Below are 14,094 nucleotides of genomic sequence, written 5' to 3' on the forward strand. Positions count from 1 at the left end.
CTGCAATCCCTGCAATCCCTTTAAGATTATTCCTTTCTCGGGATGCCTGGGTGGCTCAGCGGTTGAGGGTCTGCCTTTGGCCCAGAGTATGATCCTGGGATTGAGTCCCACATCGGACTACTTGCAGAGAGTCTGCTTCTCCCTCGGCCTGTGTCTCTGCCTCTCTCTCTCTGTTCTTACGAGTAAATAAATAAATAAAAAAAAATCTTAAAAAATTCTTTTCTTTTTAAGATTTATTTATTTATTTTAGGGAGGAGGGGCAGAGGGAGAGGGAGAGAAGCAAACTCTGTGCTGAGGCAGGCAGACTGACTTGGGGCTCGATCCCAGAACCCTGAGACATTGACCTGAGCCAGTCAAAAGTCATATGCTCAACTAACTGAGCTACCCAGGTGCCCCTGATCCCTTTGAGATCCTAATAGCACATTCTCTTTATATAAGTTACTGATAGCTTAAAACCATGCTACTTTTTATGGTAAATATTTCTTTTCACTTATTTTCTCTCTCTTCAATTACACTGAACACTCTAAAGACAGTATTTTTTTTTTTTTTTAATTTGTCTTCTTAGCACCTGGGATAGCATTTGTTCAAAGGGGATAAAAGGAGAGATACAGAAAATCAATATTCTTTCTAAAAAAAAAAAAAATCTACATTGAAAAGAGATGATAACTTATTGACTCTAGTGTCTTCTATGTCAAGCTTAATTCTTATTGTTCTACTTAACATGTAATTAAGTATTTTATTACCATAAGGTATCCCAAGACGTTCCTGCTCTTTCCTATAACCTTCCAGAGCGGCAGCCCATCTTGTCACTTGTTCTGAGGTTTCATCTGAAATAGTTGTAATGTGTTTTGTGCCATCGAGAGTTATTACTTGAGCTTCCTCAACAAGATGTGCTTCAGCTTCAGCATGGTGGGCATCCGGATCAATGACAACTTCAACTGTTTCCGCAGGTTTTACAATTTCAAGGATGTTTAGCTTAGGCTCAATTCCTTAAGAGTGGGATAAAAATAAGTAAATATACATGAAAACAAAAAAGCCACTAAAAAATAAAATTTAGCTTAATTTATATGTTCTCAAAAGGTAGAGCAAATGCTCTCTTTTAGACATAAATACAATTATTCACTAGAATTTCAGTAGATAACAGTATGTGTTAATATTAATTTCCTGATTTTGATAATTGTAATGTAGTCATAAAAAAAGAATTACTTGTTTTTAGAAGACACATACAGTGATGCATTTAGGGACAGAAGGAAATCATGTCTGCAACTTATTCTTAAAAATAATGTGGGGATTGGTGGATGGAAATAAAGCAAATGTAATAAAAGTTAACATTTGGAGAATCTAGGTAAAGGACATTCAGGAATTTACTACTCTTGCAACTTTTCTGTACAACTACATATAAACATTTATTAGAAAAAAAGTACCAGTATGGATTAGAAAACAAAAACCAGACCAGCGAGAATATAAATGAGTGGCTACCCACCTGTAGAATTTTTAAAAAGTCCTTCTAAGCAAATTAAAATCATTTACTGGCTGTTTTTCTTTTCAAAGGTCAAAGTACATGTTTTAAAAATGAATAGGCACTAAGTGTGTTAGATTAAATTCACATTACTAACTTCTGATTTCCGTTTTCAATTGAATGAATCAACAACTCCAAATTCTTAAGACAGTCACAACAGAATAAACTAGCCCTGTATATAATCATCTCGGATACTTCCATTAAAATGACAGCTCTAAGAAACTAGCATATTAGTTAATAGCTATTGTTTGGTCACTGATTCTGCTATATAATCTGTATCAAATTTAATCAAAGTGTATTTGAAAGAAAAAAATAAAACTTCCTCTCTGAAAGCCAACTCCATATTAAAATGTATTGCTATCATTTATTACATGGTATAAAGATAAATCACTTTTTTCAAATATACCTATAACGTTTGAAAAAATTTTTTTCTAAGTTTTATTCTGACTCCCCACTCAAATTTCATCAAGTCAGCTCTTCCTAAATACACTTGCACTAAGAGGTCATTAGGCTTTTAAAGATAAAACAAAGAATTTCTTTCTTATTGCCAATGATAGTCAGTATTGGGGAAACTGTAGATCAGGAGGGGATAACTACCATTCTTTTTTCTAAGACTATGATTTGTGAAATCTCATTATAAGCAGTATGATATGTCCAAACATTAAAATTGGTCAAAAACTCTGGTCAGAATTCCTAACCAGGTACATTTTTAAAAACTAAAATTTAGCCTATGAAAAATAGTTTCTTAATTTTCTAACTTTTGTACTTACACAAGATTAGTAAAATACTGTGACGGATAGGGCTGACTGAGTCACTCAATATTTTTTGCAAATTCCACTCTCCTGTGCTAAACTGTAGGGACTACATTTCCTTGTGGCGAGGGTTCCAGTCGTGATTCTAGCTCTAGAATCACTGGCATAAGCCTTCTACCTGGTAAGGAGTTAAGGGACAAGCAGGCACCTCACACCCATGTTTTGGCTAGTGTGGATGACTGTGAAGGCAGCATGGTTTTAAGCTCACAGCTATAGTGATGGCTTTCAGATCTGGTATTTTCCAGATCTTGGAAGGGCACCAGCTTCTTTGGCAATCCAGTTCTGCAGTGTTGTTAAGGTGTTCTGAGAAAGTCAACCAGAACCCATTCTTCCAGTTCTCTTTACCTTACAATATATCCTTCCCTGAGAAAAATAGGTAGAATATGTCATACAAAAAAAAAAAAGAATATGTTATACTATCTCTGCTTCACCCTGACAGATACAATAATTAAACCAAAAGCATGAATATTTGGCTACAAAATCACATTAAGTAATTTGAACAACCATCCAAAATACCCAAAACTTGTAAAACTGAGTTCTCCCATATTTAAAAAAAAAAAGGGACTTAGACTTTTAAGTAGTTATAAAAGTAGCTTACCTTGGTAAGAAATTACCTGTACACTAAGTTGTACAGTTCCATCTGTCTTTACTCCTTGGTCAAATAAACTTCGTTCTGGATCCAGCTAAACGTGAGAAAATAATTAAGATTACTTTGGTTCAGTCATCAGGTTTAATATAAACGGATGTACCAAACAGGACTTTAATTACTGAGGCATACTAACAAAATTATAAGAACACATCTAATTATCCAGGTTGCCATATCATGTAATTCTTTGCCAAAATTAAACATATTTTAACCATTATGGTAGTAATTAAGGACAACATAAATTAGCCAAATTTATTTGAGGTGGTGGTCTCCAGCTCTGGAGTCTAGTTTAGGATTTTAAATAATGCCAAAAGGCACTGATTATCCTGTAAGTTTATTTTAAGCAGAAGATAATTTAACTTATCTGTCATGAATAAGCAAGGGTGTTTAATTAACAGGGAGATTTATATGAATCTATTAACATAATTTTTGCCATGTCCCCATTATAACCAATGCCACACATTTAAGATCCAGGTTAACTCTAAACTTCTTGTAATGAAGTTCATAAAGTTAAAGGATTTATGACCTTACTATCTGATCTGGCTTTAATATCTTCAATCATAATTCTATACCCTTTCAGTATTAGTGCTTTTATCCATCTTACCTCCTTACAGTGAATGCATTTCACACAATGGCAACCTGATGACAAAAAGTAACTCAGACTTCCAGACACTGTCATCATTTTAAAAGTAAACCTGTACTGCAATTATCTTGAATAATGTATGTATCTGTGTGTCTGCAATCCATGCAGCTGGAGGTACAAAGCTCTTCCCACTCTCATTCCCAAGAATTCAGTCAATACTGTAGTCATGGTACAAATATGTTTTCTAGTATCAAAAAAGCCATAAAACCCTAAAATCCTAAATGATTTTAAGTCTAACACAAACAGGGATAAGATAAACTGTATTAATCCCGCAGAAAGACATGGCAGTTTTGCTCCTTCAAAGAAGTCTCTGGGGATCCCTGGGTGGCGCAGCGGTTTGGTGCCTGCCTTTGGCCCAGGGCACAATCCTGGAGATCCGGGATCGGATCCCATGTCGGGCTCCCGGTGCATGGAGCCTGCTTCTCCCTCTGCCTGTGTCTCTGCCTCTCTCTCTGTGACAATCATAAATAAATAAAAATTAAAAAAAAAAAAAGAAGTCTCTGCCTAATGCTTGGTTAAGAACTCTCCTAATATCAAGATTTATTGGGGTGCCTGGATGGCTCAATCAGCTGGGTGTCTGCCTTCGGCTCAGGTAATGATCCCAGGGTCCTGGGATAAAGCCCCATGTTGGGCTTTCTGCTCAGTGGGGCGCCTGCTTATCCCTCTGTCCCTGTCCCCACTCATACTCGTGCTTGTGCTCTCTCTCACGAACAATCTCTCTCTCAAATAAATAAATAAAATCTTAAAAAAAAAACCAACAACCTGGTTTCTCCTCTCCACAGTAGAAACTGGTATGATCTACTAGAAGCTACAGCATGTGGAACTCTGAACACAAACTCTCAGGTAGTAATGAATATACCAGCTAGTGCACATACCCTCAAATTAGCACAACCCTGCTACTTTCCATTGGCTTTCCAGTCAGCATTCATCTGAAAATACAGAAGCATCACCACAAGCAGCAAGCATTCTGACTCCAGGTGCATGTGGTTAGTTGATATGAAGAAGAGAAACTGCTAATCTCACATGCTTTATGAGGAGAGGAAGGGAGACAGGAAGGAATGCAAAATGCCTTAGGTCCTAGCTTGGAATTCCATGATACAAAGAATTATGTGAATTTCCATTCATGTAACTAAATGTTTATGGAGAACTTATGATGTGTTGGGTACTTTGCAAGTAATACTTTCATTTTGGGTAGAGCAAGTATGCTAAGAAAAGCAACAGAAGTTAGAGTTGAAAGGCAAAAAGAAGAGATCAAGTCCAAATTTCCCTTCTTTACATATGAGACTATCAGGTGAAGCCCAGGGATGCTGAGTTAACTTTCTTAAAAGTTTGCCTCAAACGAGTGAAACTTTGAAGTCACACAGGCATAGGTTCAAATTCTGAAGTACCTCTTTATAGCTATGCATTGGGCAAATTATTTAACTACTTTAAATCTGTTTCTAGGGATCCCTGGGTGGCGCAGCGGTTTGGCGCCTGCCTTTGGCCCAGGGCGCAATCCTGGAGACCCGGGACTGAATCCCATTATCGGGCTCCCGGTGCATGGAGCCTGCTTCTCCCTCTGCCTACGTCTCTGCCTCTCTCTCTCTCTCTCTCTCTCTCTGTGACTATCATAAATAAATAAATAAAAATGTATTTAAAAAAAATAAATCTGTTTCTACATCTGCAGAAAGTAATTAAGAATATGCTGATTTCAAAGACGTGAATATGAAATGAAATAAATGTAGAATTGTTCTGCAATTATTTATTCATTCAGGATAAACTGCCGAGACAGCTCCAGTTAACCAATTTGTCATGGTTGCCTTAGATACCAATCTACAGAAGTTATTTATCTAATTCCCTGGTTTTGGAACATTTGAGTTATTTTCAGTTTTAGCACAACCATACAATTAACAGCTCAGATGTACAACTTTTCTTACCTAGGTGACGATTTCTGTAAGAATAATTTATTGAAGTGAACTTCTAGGTATTTCACATTTAATATTAATAGACACTAAATACCAGATTACCTTCCAAAAAAGATTGTTAATTTATTTTCTCCTTGAGAGAAAAGCTTTAAATCCTAAAATTATAATAATACTAGACCCATATATATTCTCTAATTCTAGAAGAACATCCTTGCCTGCACCACACCCAACATTACTAGACTTACTGAAAAGATAAATGCATGGTTGAGTGGCAACTGAAACACACAAATTTCATTAAAACATTTCAACTTATTCTACATCAAAATCCTATTTGAAAATAATAGATATAGGATGATTTGAATTTTTTTTTTAAAAAAGGCAAAGTCCTACAACATATGGAATAGCTATATGACAAGACAGGCAAAGGGAGAAGTAAAGAGTAAGATAAACCAAACAATCCAAAAGAGGATACACTATGTATTTGTATAAATTAGTATAAAACACTCTAACACTTACATGTTCAAGGAAGGTCTAGAGAAACTGAGTAATCCTATCTAAGTTACAACCCTTTATAGATGAAAATATTACCTTTCTTCAGAGAATGCCAAAAATAAAACAGGACTGTGAATATGCTGTAAACATAATATATTATTAAAATACTACCACAGGTAAAATCCTACTGCAATAAACTCCCAAGGAATATAAACACAGGTGCTTAATTTCTTATCCAAAATTCATTACTAGAGCAAATAAAAATGGAAGGGAATGTAAAAATCATTTAGTCAACCTTTCTCCTTTTAAAGATGAGGAAACTAATACACAAGAAGCTAAAAGCTAATTAGAAACAGAGTATGAGGACACACTTCATCCAGGTTCCAAGGTCAGTATGTTTCTCATTACTTTATGTTTAGGCACTGATTCACACTTATTTAAACTTATTTCATATTTGTTAAAGTAAAAAGCAAATGTTTGATTTAGTACTCAAGATTTTTTTTTTTTTTTAAAGCAGCCTACACACCCAATGTGGAGCTGGATGTGGGGCTTGAACTTGTGATGCTAAGCTCAAGATTCAGATGCTTAGCTCACTGAGTCACCCAGGTGCCGGTAATACTCAATCTTTTAAATATAATTTTAAATAGAGGAAATTTTACTGCAAGAACTTTTATTTTTAAATGCTTAAATGTTGTAATACAGGTCTAATTTAGTTATAAAGACTATAGCTATAAAGGTAACAGGCTAACAAAAAATATTTCAGGGTGCCTGGCTGGCTCAGTTGGTAGAGCATGTGACTCTTGCCCAGGGGGTTGTAAGTTCGAGCCTTACATTGGGTATAGAGATTATCTAAAAAATAAAATCTTAAAAAAAAAAAAAATTTCTAATGCAGACTTAAATGCTGAAATATAAATCTCCAAAGAAAAAAATATTACCTGTATATCTTGCAGGCAAATTTCATGAGCATCCAAAGAACACTGTAGTCTTGGTTCTAGCAGTTTCTTTAAATTGCCTATTGGCTCATTGATGTCTATAGCCTGGCTTACACATTCAGCTGGGGTGTAGGTTTGTTCAACAATACTAAATGTTAAAGGACATAACGGTTAATTATTTGTACCTTGGACATTAAAGTAACAATATGCTGAAACCAAAATTCAATACACATTTCTGGTCTTTGAAACTCATTTCTGCATAGACACCATTCATAGTGGTAGGCCTAACATCAACTGGTATTGCCAAACTGAACACTACATTGCAGAGAAATGCGAGCTTGAAATTTAAAGCACCCTTACAAATAGATCTCCTTAGATATATATATATACACACACACGTTTATATATGCCTATCAATATGTACACATACACACACACACGTTTATATATGCCTATCAATACTGTATATACAATATTTAAAGGGAAACGTAAATAATACATTTTCAAGTTATTTTTAAAAATTTCAGGCCCAGAATGGCATATAAAAGTCTCCGCAAAATTTGTATACCATCTCTACTAATCAATTTCCTTTCCCAACACAAATAATGAGGTATGAAAGTAAGTTATATAAAATATTTACAATTTACTATAATCTGAGAACTACTGGTTTAATCAATACAGTTCAACATTAAAAAAATTACATTCCTGCTTTGAAACTCTCTGAGACTCTTTTGTATTGTTATTTCATACTTTGAATTCTATGAAATCATAAGTTCCTTAAGTGTAAAATCTTTGGCAAATAATTTTACATATTTTTTTCAAATCCTTATACGGAGTCAAAGAGAAGACAGACACCAAATAATGTCTGCTAAATTGGTGAATCTGGAATTCAATTAAGATTCACAGCACGTTTACTTTTAATATGATTTAAATCTCATTTGTAGTTGTCAAAAAACAGCATTGTGTATTTCTAATACTTTAAAAGTTTATAATAGACCATTCATGATTAAAAACAAAGATTAGGGCAGCCCGAGTGGCTCAGTGGGTTTAGTGCCGCCTTTGGCCCGGGGCGTGATCCTGGAGACCCGGGATTGAGTCCCACGTCACACTCCCTGCATGCAGCCTGCTTCTCCCTCTGCCTGTGTCTTTGCCTGCCTCTCTCTAATGAATAAATAAATAAAATATTTAAAAAAAAAATAAAAACAAAGATTTTTAAATAATAGTAAATTATTACTATTATTTTTGTTACGGTAAAATAATTGGGTATTTCAGTTAAGCATTTCTACCAAATTCTTTAGCTATAGCACAATAGGTTATAATTTTTTTTCTGTAACAATCATTCTTTTTTTTTTTTTTTTAAAGATTTATTTATTGATTCATGAAAAACACACAGAGAGAGAGAGAGACAGAGGCAGAGGGAGAAGCAGGCTCCATGCAGGGAGTCTGACACGGGACTCGATCCCAGGTCTCCAGGATCACGCCCTGGGCTGAAGGCGGTGCTAAACCGCTGAGCCATGGGCTGCCCCTGTAACAATCATTCTTTAAAAGAAATGTCTTTTGAAGATAGATCTGTAAAAACTTACTTTATGTGAGCTCAACAGTTAAAAAACTTTTATTTTGTTGCCACTATTTAAACCTTGGGAAACTTCATGCAAATATCTGAATTTCTCATGAAAAAGCGGATGATCTCCTATCACTGGCCCTAAATTCCTGACCAACAACTATGTACTACAGCTTCAATAACAACTGCTTCTTTACAGCTACTCCCGAGGTCAACAGAGTAACTATCAATTTCTTTTATGAGACATCTGCAAAGATTTTTTTGTAGAGGGCCAAAGAGCAAACACCTTAGGTTATGTGGGCCATTTGTGTGTGTATACATAAAAATAAATATATGCACATATGTATGTATAAACACATATCCACACATACATTTATGTATCCAATAGTTGGAAGGAGAAAATAGCATACTCAAATATGTTGAGAAGCTCTATTAAAAATTTAAGGTTTTAAATCTCTGCTCCACTCAACACTTAGCAGTCCTGTCAATCTTAGTAATTTTGTCTATTCAACACAGAGTAGTTCTAGACCTTCATCATTCCATAGAAGTCCTCTAACTACTCTTTAGTTCCTTTTACTCTTAACATATTATCTCATCTCCTGACTTAGAGAAATGTAGGGACCCTTAGCCATCATCTTCCTCAAACTCTTCTTGACTCTCAAATCTCTATTTTGACCCAGACTGTGGCCCTGTATTCTGAACTCATTACCCCTGCTCTACCTCCTTAGTAGAGTAATATTCCATTACTATTCCAAAAATTAACACCTTTCACTGCAGTATATACTTAGTACTGTGCACATAACGATCCATATACCTGTATGTCTCCTCAAATTCAACATGGCCTCTACAATAGCAGGCCACATTGTATTTGTCTCACTGTGGCACTTATTCATATACTCCCGACAGTTCCTAGTTTATAGCAGTTAACTTATAGATGTCTATTAAATTATTTCAGGTTATGAATTAAACTCTTTCTGGAATAAAAGTAACCAACATTGAAGAAAGGAAAAAGAATCAAAGAGTGCCCTAGGGGAAAGAAACTAGTACAATCGCTTGTTTCATCACTATTACCACCATTAGTTTAAAACTGTCTTTCCCTCCCAGCTACAAAGCAATTAAGTCAAAGGTAAAAAAGCAATACATTATCCCCCAAAATGCTGAGGTGAGTTACAAAAAAAAAGGGGGGGGGGGGGGAGTGTCTCCTGAAAACTATGGCCTGATTCTAAGTTTTAAGTAGATATACTGATAATTATAAAAAGTAGTAAATTCAGAAAAAAACCAACCTTTCTTCTGTGCACTCTGGTTTCTCTGTCCCATCAATCTCAATTTCTATCAGCTCCTCTGCTTCTCTTTTAGTCATGGTTGGAGTATTTCAAAAGCTCAGTCCTGCAAAGAGTTAAAACTTAAGACATTCTGAAATGATCTCCATAAAAGAAATGCTATATAAAAAGCAGAAATCCAATTTAAATAAAAGCAGAAGAGGAAGTGATCTTCACATATAAAAGAAAACCCACAAATGAGATTTATATGAACCTGACATGACTTCATCGTTCCATGGTTATTTACTGGGATGTTTTTTGGCCCAAACTTAGTCCATATACTATTTCAAGTTACTTCAAAATTAAGTGAAAGGTATGTCACTATTATATAGCATCTTAGTCTTAATAATAGATTCAAACCTGCACCTTAAAAATTAACATGGAGACAAATTATAGTTGTTAAGCTAAAAGCTGTACTTTAGTGGCAAAATACACTGCTAAGCATTGTAATGATTGTGACATAAATTAATCATAGCCAGTATTTGTGTTATAAATGACATCTTATAAAGGCCAGTACAATATTCTAAAACAGCAAAATAAAGTAACGAATCATTACAGATATGCACATTATTGCCAATTACATATTAGAATTTTTTGATTTTTTAGATGTGGTTTTATGTATTTTAAACCACTGATTTTTGATTCTCTTATGTAAAATTACCTGCTGCTTTAAACTACCATTAATACAAAATCATTGTAATTTTTAAAGTGCTAAGTAATGCAAAAAATAGCTGTGTATATTTGCATTTCTTTGTGGCCATTTCTGAGGTCTTCATGCTTTTAAGTTCTAGGTTGTTATTTCTCACTGTCGCCAATGAATTTGTCTTTGGACTCCATATGTATAGTCTCAGTCCAGAGCAGAATTTTCTAAGTTTACTATTACATCTAAGAAGGCACTTTTAAGTGCTTCTGACTCTTTGACTTATAAGGACATTATCCTCTAAATAAATCTGGTATTGTATTCTATTATTCTCAAAGGAGTCTCCCACTTACAAGATTTGATGAAATGAAGACTTCAGATATCCATTCTAATAATAATAATAATAATATTTACTGAGCACCTGGCAGAAGCATTAAAATGCTTTATAATCTTTACAACAGAACTATCTTATTTTGAGTCCACTCTCATATGAAAACTATCCAGAGGCTAGTGAGGCTTGGCTGCACATGGCTCCGTGTTGCAGTTTAGGTGCAACAACCTAAGTACACATTCTAGGTGAGGCTGAACCACAGTTTGTTCAAAGATGGGCTCTACATCGCAAACACAACACGAGTGCAAGAACCGCCACAGTCTCTAACCTGGGATGCTGCCACAGTCCCAGCTAACAGGTTTCCCTGTTGCTGTGCCGTTGTCCCCACTAGGGTCCATTCCCAGTCAATACAACAGCCAGCGCAATCCTTCTGAAAACTGAAGTTACAGCATAGCGCTCCTTTGACTAAGATCAGTTACGGTAAAACCTAAAGACTTTGTGGTGGCCAGCAAGGCTCTACAAGGTCTACCTCCATCCCCACGCCTCTAACTACTGCCTCCGGCTCCTACACTAGTGTTCTTGTTTGTCCTTGTATCTTCCTGCCCTCCAGCTTTTCTTTGCTCTTCCTTGCGTGTCTGCCTGGCATCTACTTCCCGCCATCTGTCCCCTCCTGGCTACATCCCTCACCTCTTTGATGTCTGCTCAAATCTCCTTTCCCCAATGAGGTATATACCCTTACCACCCCATTTAATTCCGTAATTAGCCTCCTCTTTACCCTTTTATTCTATCTTCTTGTCCACAGCACCTGTCCATTTAACATACTTTATCAATAATTTCTGTATTATCTTTCTTTCTCCAATTTATTATTATCAAAGCACAAAGACCAAAATTGCCCAACAGTGACTTCAGGAATTTAAATTAGTCTAGATTAGGGACTTTGCCAGCTTCCCAAGATAGGAGGGGCTCTGCCGGGTCTCAATTTCTCAAGAACCAAAGTCTCTGGAAGACACAAGACCCCAAAGCCTGTGAATATGCAAAGTTACGTGGCAAAGGGGAGTTAGGATTACCAGCTCATCTTAAAATACAGATTATCCAGGATTACCGAATTGGATCTAACAAAATCACAAGAGTCCTTAAAAATGAAAGAGGGAATCTGTAGAGATCCAAAGTGATTCAAAGCAAGAAAAACGCAACTGGTCTGCTGTAGCTGGTTTGGAAGATGGAGGGAAGGAGTCACGAGCCAAAAACACAAAAAGCCTCTAAAAGCTGAAAAAAGAAACAAATTCTCCCCTAGAACCTTTAGAAGAACCACAGTTCTGTTAACATCTGATTTCAGCCCAGAAAGATCCATTTCAGACTTGATTTCCAGAACGATATATAATTAATTGATGGTTTATTTAAGCCACTAAATGTAATTTTTCACACAGTAGTACTAGAAAACTATCTTCTTTCCCACTTTAGAAGGGCTATAACTCTCCTTAGGTCTCACCATCTCCAGCAGCTGAGAAGCGGGTTTTCTGACAATTTAGTCTCTAAATATCTGGCACTGAAATCTAGGCTAATAAAATGGTCTGATTTCCTCCCACATTATCGACATTGCTCTCACACCCGCCCTATAAAAAGAACAATAGGGGGATGGGGTTCTCCATGTGAGTCGATACACAACATGCACATCCAGCAGACTGCCTAGGCCCCAGCCGACTTTTGTTCAGGATGATGAAAGGATTAAGGACTTTTCTTGTTGACTGTGGACTAATTAAGTCTTCCCTTTCCCCAGTAAAACCTATCCTTTAATTGATGCTATACATAAAATGGTGGATTTCATTCCGAGCACTATAGCAAAACAAGTAATGACCCAGTAGGGACCTACTTACAGGACAACTTAAACTCCACAAGAGCAAGGATATTTGTTTATAGATGTATACAAAGTACTTGGAATGGTGCCTCATCCTTAATAGCCATTCCATTAATATGTGTTGAAAAGATAAAAGCTGTAAGGACTATTATACATCAGATAAAATTGGCTCCAGATGCCTTCAAGGCTTAAACATAAAGTAAAACTATAAAGCTAATAAAAGAAAATGGTGGGGATTTTTTTTGCAGTCTAAGGACAGAAAAAGATTTCTTAAAATTCCAAACATATAAACCATAAGGACAAACACTGATGGGTTTCATTACATAAAAATTAAGATTTCTGTTCAAGAGACAGGCTACAGAGTGGGGAAAATATATTTCCAATATTCAAAAATAACAGGGACTAATAATTGGAATGTAGACAAAGAGTTCCTACTATAAGTTGATAACCTCAAAAAAAGTCAGGACAAATTAGAAAAATAAAGCATAGGAAAAGGAAATTCACATGAAAGCAAAGCAAAACAGCTAAGGATACGAAGAAATGCTCAAATTCACATCATCCCCCAAAATGCAATTTAAAACAAAGAACTCTAACTGTACACCATGTGTGTTGGTGTGTACAAGGCAAAAATTAGAAATCTGACTACCAGAGTGTTAGTAGGGATGTGAGAATGTAAAAATCCTCTGCTGCTAGTGATGAGGTATGGACAGGTGTAGCTATTTTGGAGAATAATCTAGCAGCATTTGTTCAACTCAAGTATGCTTGTATTTATGACCCAGCAATACTCTCCTTAGATAAGCATTAGACATTCTCACACTGATAATAGGATGTTCAGGACAGTTTTGTTGGTGATAGGTGGAAGCTGAAGCCAATAAGGGTATCCATGGTAAGAAAGCACCACATGCTAGAAAACTTTATTAGAAGGTAGAAATAAGAAAATAATGTATACACACACAATCATAAAAACCGATCCATATCAGAAAAAGTGAGAAGCAGAGTGAGGTTTATAGCAGAACACTTAAAAAGATCACTTATGGGGCACTGGGATGGCTCAGTTGGTTGGGTAGCGGGCTCTTGGTTTCGGATCAGGTCATGATCTCAGGGTCCTGGGATCAAGTCCCACAGCGGGCTCTAGCTGAGAGGGGTGTCAGCCTGTGGATTCTCTTTCCTCCCTCTGTTCCTCCCCAATCCTCACTGTCTCTCTCTAAAATAAATTAATAAATCTTTAAAAAAAAAATCACTTCAGTTTTATTTTTAGGGCTTACACTCATCATCTACTCTTATCTTCATTACTTATTATTTTTTAAAATTACTATCTACTTTTATCTTCATTATTTTTTTTAATTAAATAAGCTCCACACTCAACCTGGGGCTTGAACTCATGACCCTCAGATCAAGAGTTGCATGCTCTACTAAGCCAGCCATGTGACCCCTCATAGT

General features: G+C 36.0%; 1 protein-coding gene across 10 annotated transcripts in view; it reads right to left on the minus strand.

Moving 5' to 3' along the window:
• Window positions 1–14,094, minus strand: part of GABPA (GA binding protein transcription factor subunit alpha) — a 36,401-nt gene that overhangs the window by 19,619 nt on the left and 2,688 nt on the right. For 7 of the 10 annotated variants that reach the window (XM_041734809.1, XM_041734802.1, XM_041734811.1 and 4 more), the window contains 4 exons: window positions 9,793–9,895; window positions 6,952–7,096; window positions 2,930–3,014; window positions 744–989 (listed from right to left, as the gene is read on the minus strand). In XM_041734809.1, the coding sequence (XP_041590743.1) occupies window positions 744–989; window positions 2,930–3,014; window positions 6,952–7,096; window positions 9,793–9,869 (553 nt within the window). In that variant the 5' untranslated portion in view covers window positions 9,870–9,895. Of the gene's footprint in view, window positions 1–743; window positions 990–2,929; window positions 3,015–6,951; window positions 7,097–9,792; window positions 9,896–11,127; window positions 13,975–14,094 lie in introns of those variants that run through there. The other 3 variants (XM_041734810.1, XM_041734805.1, XM_041734808.1) reach the window with 2 other exon arrangements.

Source organism: Vulpes lagopus, chromosome 20, assembly GCF_018345385.1.
Source record: "Vulpes lagopus strain Blue_001 chromosome 20, ASM1834538v1, whole genome shotgun sequence".
In the NCBI taxonomy this organism is placed as follows: domain Eukaryota; kingdom Metazoa; phylum Chordata; class Mammalia; order Carnivora; family Canidae; genus Vulpes; species Vulpes lagopus.